At 42.0% G+C, this 19,509-nt stretch overlaps 1 protein-coding gene across 1 annotated transcript; it reads right to left on the bottom strand.

Moving 5' to 3' along the window:
* Nucleotides 1–5,049: 5,049 nt before the first annotated feature.
* Nucleotides 5,050–10,021, bottom strand: LOC139793324 (fatty acid-binding protein 5). Its single transcript, XM_071737845.1, has 4 exons — nucleotides 9,727–10,021; nucleotides 6,509–6,681; nucleotides 5,432–5,536; nucleotides 5,050–5,306 (listed from the first exon to the last, which is right to left on the bottom strand). The coding sequence occupies exons 1-4, from the start codon at nucleotides 9,800–9,802 to the stop codon at nucleotides 5,256–5,258; spliced, it is 405 nt and encodes a 134-aa protein (XP_071593946.1). The 5' UTR covers nucleotides 9,803–10,021; the 3' UTR covers nucleotides 5,050–5,255.
* Nucleotides 10,022–19,509: the final 9,488 nt, after the last annotated feature.

The following is a 19,509-nucleotide window of genomic DNA, read 5'->3' as shown; positions in this document are numbered from 1 at the left end:
GAGCTGCCTTCAGCTCAGCTTTCCAGATATTCAAAGAGCCTTTGTTACTCAAGGAGTTTCCAGAAACTCTCTGTCATGGAGTCTGTGGTCTCAATTCAAGTTTGCTGTTGAGAACAAGAGATGCTGGCTACCCCATTCTTTATTATTTCAAATTTGCTATTCACCATACTGGACTATTCTGTCAAGACATCAAGACAGAGAGTGAAATGTGTAGCACCAGTGCACTGACAGAAAATTGCACTCAGTCCCTTGATTTTCTGTTGGACAATGAGGTGAGTGGCACCCTTAGCTAATGCCTTTTCTGAAGATGAAATCATTGATTTCAAGCATGAATTTCCAAGGGAAGCAGATGAATGTGGGTGCATGGTCCTCAAGGTGGAGTATTTGTCTTCTGGTGTTTCCTTTCAGGGTACATCTGTGATTAATGACAACTGTGTAATTTTGAATACTCAAAAATAGTATTTGGGATCCAATAGATTTTTGCAGCACATTGTTTGAAGCTGATTCTATATTGCACTTTTTGCTGAGATTTTAAATTCCTCCTGAAACTATAACAGACTTCACCTGTAAACATCTCCAGAATATAATTAAAACCATCTGGAAGAGGGAATTGATTTAGAAACATTTTTGCGGGAAAGGAAACCAAATTCACCCCTGGGAGCAGGGTCTCTAATAGTGTTTCCTTTTCCTCTGAAATAATAGTATGAAGTAAAACCATTCTGGAAAATGTCAACAAAATCTTAATTTGATGTACAAGGGCTGAAAAGCCAAAGCTATAAGGAGAGCCATGGGACAAAAATGTGTTTACACAGATGCTGGATTGTCTCCAAGACCTATGAAAGTAGTGCTAAATCCTCCCAGGGTTGAACAATGGGACTGAAATTAGGCATCAAAGAATAATTAATACGTGTTAACTTGTTCCCACCCACTATCACACTGTGTAAGATTTTTTTTTTTTCTCTACAAGCTAAAATAATCAAGAGTGTGAACTGTTTCTAATCCATTCACTGAGTTAGCCCATACTCAGGCAGGGAAGGCATCACCAACAAAGGTTCGACTGAAGCTGGCCTGCATTACGCCTTTTATTTTGTAAAAAAATTTCAGGCAGAATACAAACCCTTTAAAAGGCACCTCCTTCACAGAAATTAGTTTAATGCATGAATTTTTGTGTAAAATCTGCAGTTATCTGAGCTGGGGACTGAACCTCTGACAACTAACTCAGACATGGACTGATGCCTTGGGCCAAGCTGAAGTGGGATTCCTGGGTTCATGAGCAGGGGTCAGGATCAGTCCCATGGTCATGTCCCCAAAGGCCCTGTTAGTGCTCTTGGGGTCCTGAAAAACACTTACAGAGCACTTATTTTCAGAATCTAAATTTAATAGGAGTTACTTTGGGTAACTTCATGTATAGCAAAATATGTTGGACACAATATTATATAGAAGTATATAAGATCAGCCAGAAGAAAAGACTCCTGGGGGGACCTTATAGCTGCCATCCAGTACCTGAAGGGAACCCACAGGAAGGCTGGGAAAGGACTTTTATTCATAAGAGTGTCCAGCAATAGGAAAAGTGGAAATGGTTTTAAACTGAAGGAGAATAGGTTTAGACTGGATCTGAGGAAGATCTTCAGGATGAGGGTGGTGAGACCCTCTAATAGATTGCCCAGGGATATTGTTGATTCCCTCTCACTGGAGGTGTTCAAGGCAAGGTTGGATGAGGCTTTGGGCAACCCTGCTTAGATGAAAGGCATACCTGCCCATGGCAGGGAGGTTGAGCAGGTAATCTCTGACATCCCTTCCAATCTAAGCCATTCTATGATTCTATGATTTATTGTTTACACTTGGATTTTGTTTACAATACTGGATTTTTAGATTACAATCTCAAAAAAAGAGTGCCGATTCAGTGATTAATTTTCTTTTTGGATGTTTGAGTTGCACAATTAGTATCACCCAAGTAGCTACTGGCAGAACAAAAGTATATTCCTACCCTTGACCTTCACATTTGAAGAAATAATTATTGCCTTTTTTTAGGACAGCTGACAACTAACAGTGGGACCACAACCTCAGAAAACTGAGACATTTCTCACCACTAACTTTGCTTTTAAAAAATCTTTAATCTGAAGTTCATGTGTGAGGTAGGGAGGGGAGAGGAAAAGGAAAGGCCAGTATTAAATGCAGAGAGCTCAAGCAGAGTAGAATAACAAATATGAAATAAATCATATAACCGAACCATAACAGGAAAATCTTTGATAGCCTGAGAATTGTAGAGAGCCAGAACACTCTCCAAAGCAGTGTGCCCTTTCGTTAGTGTTCCTGGAAAGCTGAGGCAAAAGATTTCCCTAATATGATACAATATCAGATCTGAATTCCTAAACAGCTTTGGTTCCTACACCTTTACTATAGTTCACCACAAAAAAAAAAACACCCAAAAAAACCTCAACCAACCAAACAAATCTCCCTTCAATGGAAACAGCAGAACTACATCAATTTAAGAAGACAGTGAGATAGAGATATAAATTAGACCCTGCAAATTACCTTAAATTAGCATGTGTTGGAGTGGGTATGGAAACTGCTTCCCTTTGAGTAAATTTTATTTTCAGCTTCAATTTGCTGAAGATGTTTCTTTTATCCCTCCAAGATATTTCAAAAAATGTGCACTAAAATGTTACAACAAAGCCTGTCTTCTTATTTCATGATTTTACAGCATTATAAAGTGGTCTTGGCAGAATAATACATAATTTCCTCTTTTTCAGTTGTTCTTGGAAATCTTATTTTCCACCATCTTACGTGGTACAGTGAACTACAGAGAGTTATTCAAATCTCAGGACAATTGGTTATGAGAACATTGTGTTTTACACAGCTCACGCAGACTAAAACTTTTCACTTGTGTAATAACTAAGAGAAGGCATTTGGGAATTAATTATATTTTCAATATTGGGCATTATAAATCTTGGTTTGCAGTGCTATAAAACAATTGTTTTAACTATATGGTCTAATCTAACACAAACAGGTTGTAGATACTGTGGTTCCCTCTCACAAAACACTTACAACTGAAGTTACCAGCAACATGGGCTGAAGCTTATAACAAAATAAAGCAAACAAATATATGAGTAAAATTGGTGCTGGAGAATTAGCTCCAAAAGAATTCCAGTTTCCTGTTGACCTGTGTCTTCCTATGGGTCAGTTTTTGTGTTTAAGGTAACTTCTCATGTGTGGTGAGAGGCCTTGTAATGTTCTTCCTCCATTTAATGTCAAACCAAGCTGAGCTTCCACATGCAGCCTCTCCATCATCAAGGCACCTTAATGGTCTACCTCCTTCATCAGGCCACCCATGTTTATGGAAAAAAAAATTCTTTCAGGGAAGAATAATAATCTGTGGGATGTCTAGCTTCTACTTGACATAGGGCTGAAAACAGAGCACAGACACACAAAGACTTTATAAGCCTTGTTTCCAAAGGAAATAGCTCTAATAAGATACTCTTCTGCCTTTTGTTTTACAAGGAGTGATCCCATTGTAATAGCAACGGATGTCCTATGAAAGACATTTGAATCTTTTTCCATTCAAATGGAAGATAAACAATTGACACTACCCAATATTGGAAGAGAAACAATCAGCAGTTATTGATAGACCAGTGACCCCAAGGAAGGCATAATGTCCTACTTGAAACAGCAATGTTTCTTTTATAAGGGAGGCAAGATGTTCATATCATGCCATGAATGGCTGCATCCACTCTCCTGCTACTATTTAGGGTATCTTTGACTGTAAAATTACCAAGCTCCTTGTCAGATCATGTTTATTTTCCTTTTCTAAATATCTTCCCCCAAAAAATATCTATTTCCAGTGTCCCATATAAGAATATGGCATAGATAACCAGGGTCCACATTAAAATCAGGAAAAATTCTAAATGAAGGTAATATGAAGATTTGCCAACTCAAAAAGGAGACACTAGAGGACCAGGAAAAATATATACTTCTTTACAGATCATGGAAAAAAATATAAATGCAAGAAATATGTTCCAGCTCTGAATTCTTTCAGATGACATCAGTACAGGGAATGATATATAAATAGTCAAGAAAAGGATAAATGCACCAAAAGTATGGAAAAAATAATTTTCCATGGTTGGTAGGATGAACATAAAAGAACAGACTTTTCTGCTATTAGGGTAGCTCAGTAATGTGGGGTTGTAGTACCAACAGACTGCAATATCTGATGAAAAAAAAAAAAGGCAGGAAATTTGCTAATGACCCCCTGGATGTCTGAATTTGATAGAAATCTCCACATCACCTGTCAACAGCTTCACCTTTAGAACATGTTTGCCTGATGTGGCAGAAATTCACCTGAACCTTTTTAATTCTCTCTGATCTGACATCTCTGTGGAAGCATAGTAGCATCATGGGCTGTTTCCCAGCCAGTGCAAAAGTAATAGTCAAGACACTGATATTTCTTATTATTTATTATGGCACTTGAAAACATATAAACTCCATTGCTAGGTGTTTCAAGCCAGTTAAAAATTAAAAATTTTTAAAATTAAAAAAAAAAAAAAAGAGGCTTTACGTTTTAGGCAGTATTTCAGTAGATTGTAGTTAGGAATTTTTAAAAGATTACTAGACAAGAAACTTTGCTAGGAAAACAAAAGTCTACTCAAAGTAAGTTTTCCTTTCAGTAAAGCATGTATGTTTGTTTATCAATTTCAGATAAGAAAGTTGTGGGTTTGAAACATGAAAAACCAATCTAACCCCTTACTTAACTCCTCTACTCAAAGCTGACAACTTAACTTGTACCTCCACCCTCCCCATTCTTTTTACTTTGTAACATTCAAGTTAAATACAATTCTAGAGTCTGAAGTCTGAACGTTTTTTTCTATTTCAGATTTTGCTACCTTAACAATTAAGGATGCTGGTCAAAATTCACCTAGCTATTAACTGTTCCTTGCCAGATATTGCATTACCTTGAACTGAAGGGAGTTTGCAGTAGAGCCTAAAACCAAACTGAATTTTTAATAAAACCTCACATTAAAATTCCACTATAGTAACAACATTTCCACTTCATATATTTGACAATTTTATTTAATAGCCTCATAAGTTCAGAGTAGTTACATAACAGTTACACCACGGCTTTTAAAAACGATTGCACTCAGCTACTCAGTCCATTGAAATACTAGAAAACAGGGAAAAGGAAAATACGGAGTGTAAAGGAGCTCTGTCCACTGAACTGAGTTGTTTGCAGCAAGTTCCTACTGATCATGAAGATTTCCTCATGCCTTCTGGTAGACTCTAACACACTTGACACCATTCATGTCACATTCCTAAAAGGTAAAGAGATAGATTTATGAATTCCTTCGGTATGGAATATAGGGAAAAAGATTTTACAGTCACTTTCCAGGCTACTAGGCAGTAGCACTCAGGAATCAGAAAATGGGACTGAACTCACCACCACCAATTGTCCATCCACAAGTTTCCGTGTTATTATGGTCTTCTTGCCATCCCATTCCTGCTCCTGAATCAATGACCCGTCATCCTTTAAGCTGATAAGGGTCTGAAAGAAGAACCCAGACATCAACATTTTACCCACATTTGATGGGAAACTGAGGCTCTCCAACACATTACTCCAAAGGAAAAATTCCCACCCCAAATCACTCCATGGTAATTTTGCCACTGACATCTACAAAGCCAGGCTATTATTTCAAGTGGTTTATTGACCCTCCTCTTACAGTAGCTCACTGCTTGCTCACTCACTGCTCTGCCACATGCCTGCATCGGGCAGGCCTTTGACAAGTAGGCACAATTTCAATTAACAAAAGCAGCCGATGTTCTCTCTTCATCTCTTTGTGAATGGGCTTTGAGCTTTTGTGTGAGGTTTATCTGATCTTGCAATAATAGCTGAATATCCAGTGTGTGGCTGGGGGGGGAGGGGGCTACACAGACAGCACTCACAAGAGGAAATGAGAGAGACACATTTGAGGGCTCCTTTTTGTTTAGCCTCTTCTTGGATAAATACTCTCTGCCTGCTGGGTGGGGGAAGCAGCTCTTTGCCTTCTAAAACTGGAGATTAGGGGCTGTGATTCACATGTACACATCGTGTGTCTGCTGTCCCACTGCATGCACGCTGAGACAGGTTCTCTTGTGCAAACACTAGACTGGGCAGGAAGGTTAACCCCAGGGCTGGATTGCCTCTGATTAAACACCAATGGGATATTTTTTTTTCCACAGGCTTCAAATTAATTGGCATTTGGCTTTATGATGGATTACAGATCTGTTAGTTTAACTAATACAATGCTTCAGCTACAAACTGAAAACAATAAAATACACAAGATACTATTTGTTTCAGCATTTTCCCTCGTTTCCCAAGGAAAAAATTTAAAAAAAAAAATATTTCAATGAAACTTACAGAGACAGAGGTTCATCAAATAAAACATTGCTAGTATGGATGTCAAAACTGATTTTTAAACATGTCTTCATCTGTTAAACACCCCAAAAAATTAGTTTTTTCAGAAGGAAAAATACTGACCTGAGTTTTCCTGCCATCTAATGTATTTTCCTCAAATTTCTCCCCAAGCTTGAAGCTGAACTGTGAAGTTTTGAAGGTGCTTTCTGTTTTTACGGTGATTGTGTCCCCATCCTTAATAATGTAAACATCTGGCTTGGCCATGCTTCCCATTTTTCTCATGGCCATACCCACACCTGCAAGGGGAGAGGCACAGAGTGTCACAAAGTCCTTTAAACCCCAAGGCTTAGGGCCACACAAGAATTCAAATACCTAATTCCCATTTAATTAGGCACTTAAGTACACTTGAGACTCATAGCTCAAGAGCCACAGAGAGAGAGGATGTTTTAAATTACCCACTGATGAAGAAGAAAAAAAAAAAAAAGTTTATTTGAAGGGTTATTCTTTAGGGAATAAGACTTGCTTCCTCAGGCAGCAAAAACTAAAATCTATTTTGCCCTCTAGAGGATTCGCAGATGTCCCAAAACTCAGCACTGAATATTTACAAACAGAAATAAGCAATCAACAGGAAAACAAACACAAAAGTTCTGAACACTTTTAAAACTCTACAGCTGATTTTGAACCGACACGTTCATTCACCTGCATATTTATTTCAACTTACTCAAAACCACTCTGTACACAAATACAAGCATGCAATTTTAAATACAAGTTCATCTTCTGCAACCTGTATCCAAAGGATGGACTTGTGAACTAGAAAACAGCTATCAAGCAAAATAGCACCCACAAATTATTTACACACATACACACACAAATACACACACACAAAAAACAACCAAACAAAAAAAACAACCAAACAAAAAACTCACCAACAATAAAAAACACCAAACAAAAAAACAGCAACAAAACAAAAAAGAAGGGGGGGCAGGGACATTGTGAGAGAAGTGAGCTGAAAATAAATCATCTGTAGACAGCAGCCCTCAAAACTCTTCAGCAAAAAAAAAAAAAAATGTTTACTCTGCCCTTGTGTGCATTGTTTGAGTGGTTTGCTTGAGTCTTTTTGATCTGAAGGAGAGGAGTAAGGGCGTAGTCAGGCACCAAACATGAATCCATCAAAATGGAAACTGCAGTCTGAAACAAGGATTTATAAGAAACCAAATGGAATAGAATGTGCCACCAAGTCAGTGAGTGTCTGGGCTCTGCAGATGATGTAGAAAAAGTGTCACATAAGAGCACAGCGCTCCCCTGGAGGGTACAGGATACTTGCATGAGGACTGAACCCACAAATACTGCTTTCTTACGAGGTAGAAATAACAGAGTACTTCCCAATCACTGATTCTCCAGACTCAACTGAGACTCCAGGACTGAGCCTTCTTAAGCTTGAGAATGAGAAGTAAAAAACAGTCCTCCCCAGTCCAGCCTTTCTGACCAGAACTGGAAATTAATCCCCCACCCACCTTATTCCTCTTGTCCAGTCCAGAGTAAACAGGGAATGACCTTAAAAGCTATGCCTTGGGATCCAACTAAACAGAGCTGAGCTGTGTATGTTTTCCATATGTCAAGGAGTGAAATTCAAGCTTCTTTAAACTCAAATCTTCTTTTATACACACTGAGCAGAAACTTCAGAATCTCATTCATGGTGCATCAATAGGATCAAAGGCAGAGTGTTTCCTAAGTAGTCATCGAGACCCAATAAAGAACTGGCTCCTGAACTGCACCTAGAGTAAATAGTCTAAATTGTAATTATAAAAAGGAAAAGTGACTGGTTTAAGATTGTGATCTAAAAACAAACAAAAAACAGTTGCTGCCTACTCATGGGAGGTGCACTGCAGTTTCAGCATTTAATTTCTACCTTGAAGTTGCAACTCAGCATAGCCCTGGCTATTAGACATGAGCACCGCCACATCCTAACCCATTGCTTAACTGAGATGAGCTTAAAATTCTTGAATTTCCTCCAAAGTCTCCCAAAGGGCTAAGTCCAGAAAGCTTCTTCACATTATAGCTATCACATAGTGACAACGCCTCTCACAAAATACTGTTGCAGCGACCACTGGCTGCGGAGTGCAAATGCAGTGATGCCTTTTGTATTTTTCATGAAGAGCAGAAGACCTAAATTCCTTTCCTCCCTCCGAAAGCATTCAAGGCCACCTCTTCCACCTCTAGAGAAAAGATGCTAGCTTTCAGCAGTGAATAAACTGCAGAAAATAACAGCTCCTGGGCAGCACAGACACTGCAGTGTCCATCACTTATTGGCCAGGATGCTCACAGAAAAATGGTAAATCTGAACTTGCAGGGGAGGTTCCTGGAGTTAGTCTGTTCTTGATCAGGTAACTCAGTGTTTAAAAATGTGGGGCAAGATGGAAGCCGAGAAAACAATTCAGGGCTATTTCCCAGGGATAAAGGTGCTGCCCACAGGAGAGTGCAAACAGCCTCTGGCAGCGCGGGCAGCAGTCGATTACCCACAGGCAGTTGATCCAGTTTGGCTGTCTTGTCTGGAGACACGCAAGGTGACTTCACGGGGAAGCAGCCCCAGCTCAGCAGGTCTGTCTGTGACCATCACGGGCACTGTGGGCCCCGCCCGGACCCAGCAGCAGCGCTGGAGCGCGGTCCCCGCCATCCGCCTCCCCTTCCTTGGCGGGGGCAGCGCGGAGCTGGCACCCCGGCTCCCGCTCCACCGCCCCGGGATGCCCCGGCTCCCCGCTCCGAGGCATTACCCGGAGAAGGAGGAGCGAACGGGCCTAATCGCAGCCGGGCTGTTGGCATCGGCTGATAATCCGAGGTGCTGCCGGCGGGAGGGGGAGTCCCTGCAGCCAGGAAGGCGCAGCACGGGGCGGCAGGAGCGTGTCCGCTGGCACCGGCACCTGCCTCCCAGCAATTACGGTGCAAAAAGGCCTGCCGACATCTTTAGGACGCGGAGACGGAGGATGCAGCTGTCCCGGGAAGAAGGCTCTGCTCCCGTCTGCACCTCTCTTCCCGGCGCCGGAAAGGCGCGGAGCCCCGGCTGCCGCATCCCGCAGCATCGCGACATCATTCCCCTCCTCCCATCCCCCAAGCCCCAGACCCCGCCGCTCGCGGCCGTGACGATCCCCGCCCTAGGGCCCAGCTCCGGGACCGCACACCGGCGCCGGGGCCGCGGAGCTTGGACAGAACCTCGTCAGCCGGCGGCAACAGCAGGCATCCATGCGGCATCCATGCATGCATGCATGCATGCATCCATCCACCCACCCATCCTGCCCTTCCCGCCTTCCCTCCCTCCCGGAGGCGGAGGGCCGCTGGCTCCTTACCCAGCTCCTTCATATAGTCCTCGAAGCCCTCGCTGGAGATGAGGCACCATTTGCCTAAAAATGCATCAATGGCCATGACGGCAGAGCTTGGGCTAGCGGCGTGCCTGGTACAGCGCGGAAGCAGGAGGACGGGCTAGAAGCGAGCCCGCGGCCGGCTTTATAGATGGGCTGGCGACATGTGCCGACGGGGAGAGCCAATGGGGCGCCCGCCGCGCCCCGGCCCCTTCCCCCCCGAGCCCCCGCCCGGAGAGTCCCGCCCGCGGCGGCAGCGGCAAGAGCGGGCACGCCGAGATGCTGCCCGCCCTCCTCCCGCACACGTACAGACACACACACACACACACACGCGCACACACACACACACACACACACACACACACAACCCCGAATGCACACACACCGGGACAGCAGGCCGCGTCCAGAAACCCACCTGGAGTACTGTGTCCAGCTCTGGAGCCTCCAACACAGGAAGGACATGGAGAGAGTCCACAGGAGGGCCACGAAGATGATCAGAGGGCTGGAGCAGCTCTGTTACGAAGATAGACTGAGAGAGCTGGGGGTTGTTCAGCCTGGAGATGAGAAGGCTCTGGCCACCTTATAGGGGCTTTGCAGTACATAAAGGGGGCTTACAAGAAAGATGGGGACATGCTTTTTATTGGCACAGGACAAGGGATAATGGCTTTAAACTGGAAGATGGTAGATTTAGTTTAGACATTAGGAAGAAATTCTTCACTATGAAGGTGGTGAGACACTGGAACAGGTTGCCCACAAGTGTTGTGGATGCTCCCTCCTTGGAAGTGTTCAAGGCCAGGTAGGATGGGGCTTTGAGCAACCTGGTCTAGTGGGAGGTGTCCCTGCCCATGCAGGGGGGATTAGAACTGCATGATCTTTATGGTCCCTTCCAACACAAGCCATCCTATGATTCTATCAAACAACTGAACACTGCTATAGCCAGTGTGCCAGGGGATGTCATGGCCTTAATGCTTCTATGGACACAAAGGCCACCCAGCACCCACTGAAGCAAAGGAGTCCAGTGCACTGTGGTCTGGCACCCATGGGGTGCAAAACCAATCTCCAAGATTTGGGCTCCAAAGAATTATTTTAAGTCTGGGGCACTGAATTCTAAATTTCACTGTTTATTATATACTATGCTTTTTATGGATAATTCAGGACCAAACAAGCATAGGACATCATATAGCACCAAGGCAGAGCAATAAGGAGTCAGAATCCCAAAGCAAACTGGGTTTGCTTGCCTGTCTTCCCAGCACACACACACACACACACCCCAATGTGCCCTGGTTATACCACATGTTACTGAACTACAGCAATCCACAGCTTGCTGCAAGCTGGGAGCAGAACTATTAAATAGACACAGGGGTCAGGTAGCAAACAAGATCAACCAAAATACAGAACTATTGCAGGTTCTTGCAGTACACAGATAAAAAGCAAAGTCTGGGTACAACCTCATGCTTTAGCACTGAAAAAATGCAGGTCTGGTTCCTTGGTTTTAATCCATATCAAACTGCAATACCCTCATTCCTACTTCTTAAAGGAAAGCCCAGCAGATGCCATTACTCTATGATGGCACAGAAGTACCATCAGAAAATGTATGCCATTATCAAGCCCTCTGAGGTTTGGGCCAACATTTTTTCCATTTTTCTCAGAGGAGCAAATGAGAGCTTTATCATCATTTTATGTGAGAAAGTTGCTAAAAAGCTGTGAGACAAGTCCCAAGAAATATCCTGATTCCAATGTATCTCAAAGATTCTTATCCAACACCAGGATTATGAAAATATCTTCCTTTTTTTGGCCATATATTGAGCTGGATGAAACCCAGAGTTACTTTCTTCTGACCAGAAAAACAAAATCTGAAGATGCACCAAGTGCCTGTAGTTCTTTGATGGAGTAGCTATGGCTATGGGTTTTTTTGCTAGTACTTTTGAGGAAGAGTTTGATTTTGAGGTGTCAAAATCAGAGAAGACAGCAAGGTCACTGTGCTGGTTCCAGCATTTCACAACATGAGAAGTTGCTGCAAACCCAAATATTTTGGTCCAAGAAAGACACTTCCTTTTATCCTTTTCAGTGATGCAACTTTGTAGTGCTAAGCTGAATCAGTTTGAAAGTTCAGTACTTTCTAGAAAAGGTCAGATTTGTCATACACTAAGTAATCAGCTCATTTTTTTAACTGAGATGCTTTTAAAAAAATCCTGTTTAACCATCCTTCCCTACTGAGCTGCCTTTAATTACCTTCCACTTTTCTCGAGTGCTTTTAATATTTGCTTTTAATATGCAAACAACAGTATAGCGTCTGCTCATAAGCCAACAAACCACATTTTTTTGTCATCAAGTAGTTATATTGAAACACAAGACTTTCAACTTCCTTCCACTTTATTTTTTTTTCCATCTTATGCAAGAGGCTTTGGAGTAAATGTTAAATTAGGCTGATGTTTACTACCTCATGCCATCCATCCTGCAGTTCTTTCATGGTTGCTTACAGAAAGGATACAGAAAAAGCAATTAGATTAGTGACCAAAGAGAATCACCCTTCAGAAATCAATTTTGTAAAATGAGGAGAATTTCTAGAAATAGAAATTTTGGCTCTACTCCATGTATGCTAGCAAAGAATTTTGTATCCATGTTTCTTCAGCACTGCCTGAAGATGGCTTAGAATATGCAAATAGTGTTCAGGTATTAAGTGCTGTTAATTCAGCAGAACATGTAAAATCCACTATTTCCATCTAGTGGTGAGACAGTACTCTTGGATCTGAAGTCCATGGATATCCATCTACCTATCTGTGCAGAACGTTGCTACATTTTTGTATCCTCCCACAAGTCATTTGATTTATTTTCCTTACAAATTTTTCAGGTCTGGGCATGTAAATTCATATTTGGTGTAAGAAGATACTCTTATCTCTCTCTTCTAAAATGCAGACTGTTAGGATACAATAAAAAAACTCTCAATTTTCACAAAATCTAATGTTTTGTAAATTAATCCAGTGATGTGGATTACTGGTTGTGATAGTGTCAATGCCACATCCCAAAACTTCTTTGATACAAGGTAGTGCTCAAATGTGTGGTATCTCATATAGCAAATGAAGTAGAGGGACCAGGGATGTGTCCTTCTGAGTAAGATAAAAGTGGATTGGGCTACAAAATACATGGGTGTTTCATTATGACACTACAGTCTGTATATATATTTGTCAAATATTTTGGAGATGAGAGAATGTAGCTTCCTATTTTGGGAGACAAAATGACATGGATGATATTCAGATATCCAGGCCACAGGGCTCTGTCTCTATAAATCCCTGTTCCTGCCTGGTTTGAAGCTGATATCAAGGTCAGACATGTTTTGTTGATGTAGTGTCTTCCCTCTAGATATATCCAAAGAGAAGGAGCAAAGACATGTATTCCTATGAAAAAGATTCAATTCCTATGCTACATATTACTGTTTCAACACAGACAGCTGAAGTTCTCTGATGTTTTGCTCATTTCCATGTTATATTAGATATCGTTCAAGAGAAGGAGAACAAAATTTACAATGAGAAGTGCAAACTTTTCTGTGGAAATGAGCTGCACGGAAAGCACGTAGCCACAGTTAGGAGCAACCACCACCCCGGCAGCTTAGGCCTGCCAGACCAAATGTTTTCCCAAGTTAGTCAAGCCCTTGCATCCCGTAGGAGGGGAGGATATTATAGTCCTTCATTACCAAGTGCAAAGCAAAGGACCAACACAAAAGAGTGCCCAGAGACCTTCGTTCTACCCCTTTGGGCAAGTGTACAGTGGTGCTTCATCCAACGTGAGAGCTGGAAAGCTGCGGCCAGCAGTGTTTGAAGTTTCTCTTCATGCAGCCATAGCATTACCCCTTGCATAAAAGCCAAGCCATATTGTTTCTTTCAGAGTCACCTTACCTGCTGCTTGGGTAGGGCAGAGAACCACTGCCTCCTTATCTGCACCATATCACTGATCAGGTTGAATAGGAGGTGTAAGTTTTTCCCTAAACTTTTACTCATTAAGCTGCCCATATGTTTAGCTTGGAAGGAGCACAATCTGATAGTGCTATACTTTGCTTTACTGAGTAAAAGGCAGGCTCCCCCTCACCTCCTACAATACAGACATATTGTGTATACATAGTGCCTTCTCTAAATGGTAGGCTTCTTCTAGGCAAGACTACCTCTTGAGAAAGCCTTAAAAAATTGCCAGGACACCACAGCCCGAATTTTACTCTCCAGCCTATCCTTAGCTGCAAAAAAACTAAAGCAGCACATGAGTAATAGTTACTCACCCCTGAGGCATAGATGAGAAAAACTGCATAGGTAGCACAGCTTTGTTTCTGTTTCCTTATTGTACAAGTGTGGTTTTCCCTTCCCAGACATGTCATCACTGAGCAGACATGATGAAACACGTGCCATGGTTGCAGAGCTGGCCTAGGTAAGCTTTACTCCATCTCAGGAGTTACTTGCTTGGGCAATACCAGGCCAGGGATTATGAAGCAAAACATGAACTGGCAAGTTTTCATTTGTCTGTCAATCTGCACAAGACCTTCTAGTGTATTGGCATTTCATTGCTTCTGAGCTAAAAGGGCTGGGCATAGCCTGTGTTCTGTCAATGAGCTTCGGGTGATCCATCTCAGATTTCAGCTCAAAACAAAGCCATCTTACCCTCCAGCATGGCTCCTTGGCCTAAGGGGCACAGGTCCAAGGAGTCCCTGCTCTGGATTTGATCAATGCTGCGCTGGGTTGCAGGTGGCTGGCTGGTGAGGACAGGGAGGCTCACACATGTCCAGGTTCAGTGCTGAGCCAACTGGAGCCCCAATCCCTGCTGATGCCACAGAGCATTACTGTAATGCAATTAACACACTGGGAACCTCGGTGCATGTCCTGCATGCTCTCAGCAACATGTTCAAAGCAGGTTTAAAGGGAAATGATTACATCCAGGGTGAGGTTTACTGTGGCAATGGTGTGACAGCTCACCAGTTGTACCCTGCCTCAGTCACAGGAGAGAGAGCTCCAGAGCCTGCAGTGACCAGAAAGAGCACTCCAGGATTCATTTTCCTCATTCCAGACAAAAATGACCTGTCCAGCCCAGCTCTCAGTGACTGCAGATACAGAAGTTGTGTCTGACTTCAAAAGCTTTGAAAAATCCTCTTTATAGCAGTATCTACTCCAGACAGGAAAGATTCTCGTGGTTTTTATCTATCTTCAGAATCTGATAATTTAATTATCATTGCAATGTTAAAAAAGAAACTGGGATGACTACAAACTGGCCATAGTGGAGTTCTATCACTGAAAAGGCTTTTGATCCTCATAAAACCAGAGGAAATTGGCAGGGAATACCTGCTCACAGAAGAGACTTTCAGAAACATAATACTCCAGTGTAACTTTTTAGAAACCTCAGATGTACAAAAGTTATCCCAAAGCACTATGAATAAAGCCAAATAACCCCCTGGCTTTCTCCTTTCTGTGTGGTCTGGAACAATACAGATACAAGGGCAAGGGCAAGGAAAGGCAAGATGACTTTGAATAAACAGGAATAAAAGAAATCTTTCTACCAATTATGAGTGATTAGACTATGAAATTTAAAATCACAAATTACAGGTGTGCCCACTGGATTCTGGAAGGGGTTTATAAAGTTTTTTCATTTTTTTTTTAAATTGTATATTATAAGTAGAGTTCCGTTACTGAGTATCAGTTGAGCACTGTGAAGGTAGCCACAGGAAAAAAGTTTAATTTCTAGTTATAATGATTTCTGTACTTTTCATTCCCAGGATGTCACCAAGGAGAGCATCATAGCTATAGAAATCTGGAAGGCAGAGCTTGACACTCTTCCTCTAGAGAGGATGGGTCATCTCAATGTGATGTGGATATCAACACCTTTTCCAGCAGTGTGGGAGTGAGAGGGACAGCAACTGCTCCTCTTCATGTTGAGCAAAATCCTGTCCTAAGGTTTTAGGGATATGTATAACCTGTGTAGGAGATCAGGGATCCCTAAGGACTTCTTCCTGGGGCTACAAAGGCTTGGGTGTGAAAAAGATCCCCATGGCACTGTTGATGAAGGCTAGATTTTGCCAAAAAGCACAAGTCTCCTCACACCTGCACACAGAGGGAGGAGATATACTCTCCATCTCAAGAATTTATCTTCCAGTTTTGACTCACCTTTCAGAAAAGACCTCCTCTCATTGACTGTAGAAGAACCTAGGGAAAAAAAATCTGAAGCTAAAGCTAGTTTTGAATATTATCTCATTCCCAATGCCAACACACTAAGTTTGCCAAGTATGTTGACTACATGATTTGTGTTCAAAAGATCTTCTAAGAAAATTTTTGCCTCTGGCATCTCAGGCAACCATGCAGGACCAGCAGGTATTCTCAAGTTTGCTGTTCTAGACTTGAGAAGCCTTGTGGTACTTGGCTTTACATCCCTGATTCCTTTGCAAGATATTATCTTAGATATCTAACATCTAGGCCTGAGAAAATCTACAAGGAAATAAGAAATTACATTGCAGTTCCCTGTTTTTTCCCTATGTTTCTGCCACAAGATAGTTTCTAGTACTGATTCTGGCACTTCTGAATTCAGTTTAACTCATTACAGGTCAAGCTATGTGAAGGAGAGGACGAATTAATCATTCAATTCTTAAATTTGTCATTTCCAGTAAATACTTCAAAGCTCATTTGAGAAGTGGATTTTGAAGACAAGTTCTATAAAGCCCCACCTAGAAGAAGAGAGTTCAAAAACTCCATTAAAATAATTACTATTTCTTGTATTCACTCAAGTGATTTGAATCACCCAGATTCACTAGTAATGGAAAGACTATTCAATGAACTTGTGCAAGAACTGTGGCTGAGATTACAAATTTGCTGGCTTTGCATGCTGCCCCTGCTGGTTTTGCAGTAGGCTGTTCTTTGACTCCTTGCTGAAAACAGGTAGAGGGGTCAAAAGAAAACAAGAAGTAGTGCCTGAGTAGGGACAGAACCCACGGCTTTGCCTTCTGCCTGTTCTCTGAACTTTCTGAAGGGCTTGCCAGCCTGAGTTGTGAAAACCTTTCCCCAAAGGACTCATCTTTCCCAGGCTTTGCTACTACTTACTGAGCATTCTCTTCACAAACAGGTCTGCTGGTCCACTTTTCCACCTATTTTATCTTAAAAGAAATACTATTTTCCTATGTAAGCAAGTCAAACTCACCTTATCCAGTGATGCTTAATGAAGATCTCCTTTGATATGCTATCTACCTCTGCTGGCAACGCTGCCTGTACATAGGAGACCACGTTAAATCAAGCAAAATACCACTTTGAGACTTAACATGACATGATGAGAACAGGTCAGCAACTCCTTTGCCCTCACACCTCTGGACACAGCCTTAGATTTGTAAAATCTTCAGAAGGCCAGCTCATTGCAAAGATAATTGGCTGTTAAGTAAAAGATAATCAGAAGCAAAGCAACACCTCTAGTCATTCATACTGCTCTCTATCAACATTGCTCAGCACACAGAGCAAGGTTAAGTGTGGAGAACAAATAGTGGTCTACCAAGAGCAAAGCACCTTTGGTCCTTGAAGCTACTGCAAGATCCTGGCAGACAATAAAAAAAGGCTCAGAAGAGTGACTCAGGCTTTCCAGGAGGAAAGGGTGAAACTGGATGAGATCAAATAGAACCAGGAAAGAAAAAAGTCTATTACACCAGGAGAAGCAGAAGGGAGGGAAGTGCTGTTGAGCAAGAAATTACTGATAGGTGACCTACGTGTGAGTCTGAAGGTGACTCCAAAGGAACCGGTGGAGAAGGAGGGCCCTGCATCCAGGGAACCTGGTGGCACAGGTAGTTGATGATATGGGCTGTAAGCCAGCAATTCTTAAACTGCAAGGTGTTTGTACACCTTCACAGGGAAAGCACACATGCAAAGATTCATTCGGGAGCAAAAGTCTTGAGAACTGCTAAATGCAGTCCAAGGATTTTTTTTTATTATTATTTTTTTTTCTGCACACTATATAAACTCTTTGGTCATTGAAAATTAGAAGTGAAAAGCTTAAAATAGCCAACCAAAACTAATGTATCCTTCCACATCCAACAGGGAAAATACTTGTGGGCAATGTTCTGAAATTTGTAGATTGACATCTTTTGCACCTTCACAAACAGCAAAAAAATTGCAACATTTTCCCAAAAAAAGGGATTTAAAGCATCTAACACTTCTCCAGTGAGGTTTGCAATGTCACCACTATAGTTCTTCCTACAATATGTAGAATGGAACAGCCCGAATTGCAATTCTTGCAAATTAACAAACAGCAGAACTTGCACTGGCACATATGAACTACCTCTGGTGGCACGTTACTACTTGTTTCTGCCTTGCAAGAAAGGCATCAGGACTTTGCAGTTCTGTACTTACAGGCCAGTAAGTTACAGGCTAGTAGTTAAAACTTGAAATGTTCACTAACACAGCTGCTCCCAGTTGAAATCTTTAATAAAAATACCATTGTCATTTTCTGAAACAATGCTGCAGATATTTAAAAAGGGAGTACCCTGACCAGCCACTGTTACCTGAAAGGCACATTCATCTGTTTCAGGACAGTTTTCCCTACATGTTGTCAGGAGCTTCCAAATAAATATCTATCTGTAAGATAAAAAGGTTGAAGATGACTGTAACGACTGTTTCAAACCTCCAGGTATTAGAAATCTAGACATTTCAATGTCATCACCTGCTATCAGACACCCTACATTGATGTGGTCTTTGTTTTTTCGTTAATCCTAGGGTTTTAGAGCCTGCTCCACTTCCTTTGATACTTATGCAAGTGCCTGCATATTTGGTGGGGTATAGTAATCAAGATTAGTGGGCTAGAGAACAGTAACATGCAAGTCAGTGCTCACCCTGCTTTGTTCTGCATGACTGACCTTAAAATCCTCTGCATCCTTGGCCCGAGACCATGTGTGTCAGGGAGATGTGAGAGCAGCGTATTGCTTGGCTTTGTTTCAGTCAGTGGTAGAAACTGATAGTGTACAGATTGCAGTAAAGTTACCTAAATGCTTAGAGAATACATTCATTTGAAAAATAAATTCATACCTTTATCTACATGGTACAGGGAGAACAATTTTCTACATGTTAGCATAAAAATCACCAGATGACTCCTTGCATCTTCTACTTGTTCACTTCATTATCCTGTAGTCTTTGAGAGCGTACTTTAGCTTTATTTTTTTGTCCTGTATGTTTTCCTTTATACCATATTCAAATCCCAGCTCTTACTTCTTCTTCTGTGCATGAAATATATGGGAATTTTACCACCGCAAATAGCAGCTAACAGCACTCACAGCAAAAGCAGCAGCAGCCAGTACCTTATGCATTGAATTGTCAGTCATCTCTCAATGGGTATGGTACAGGCCTTTGGCCTCACTAAAGCAAAAATGGCAGGCAGGTCTGGGTTAAAACGAAAGAACCAGTGGTTATTAGCAGCTGTTTCAGTGCAGTGTTTTGGATTTATTCTGGAAATAATGCTAATAACACACTCAAGCTTTATTCTTTGCTAAGCAGTGCTTATCCTAGGTCTAGGACTTCACAGTTTCCCATGGTCTGCCAGTGAGCAGACGCACAAGAATCACAACCAGAAGATAAGGAGACTGCAACTGCAAGCAGAAGCTGCAACTTGACAGGGTAAGAACAGTTAACATACTGCCTGGAGACAGAGGAGGAATCCAAAAAAAGTGTTAGAAGACCCCAGACCAGATATCACCATTGGACCAAAAGGCACATGAAGAATATGTGAAGAGCATGTGACAGGTGGGTGCACAGATCATAAGGGCTTAATTGCCCT

This window comes from Heliangelus exortis, chromosome 2 (assembly GCF_036169615.1).
Source record: "Heliangelus exortis chromosome 2, bHelExo1.hap1, whole genome shotgun sequence".
NCBI classification, from domain to species: Eukaryota; Metazoa; Chordata; class Aves; order Apodiformes; family Trochilidae; genus Heliangelus; species Heliangelus exortis.
The sequence above is the reverse complement of the archived record's forward strand: the minus strand, read 5'-3'. Positions and strand labels throughout refer to the sequence as shown.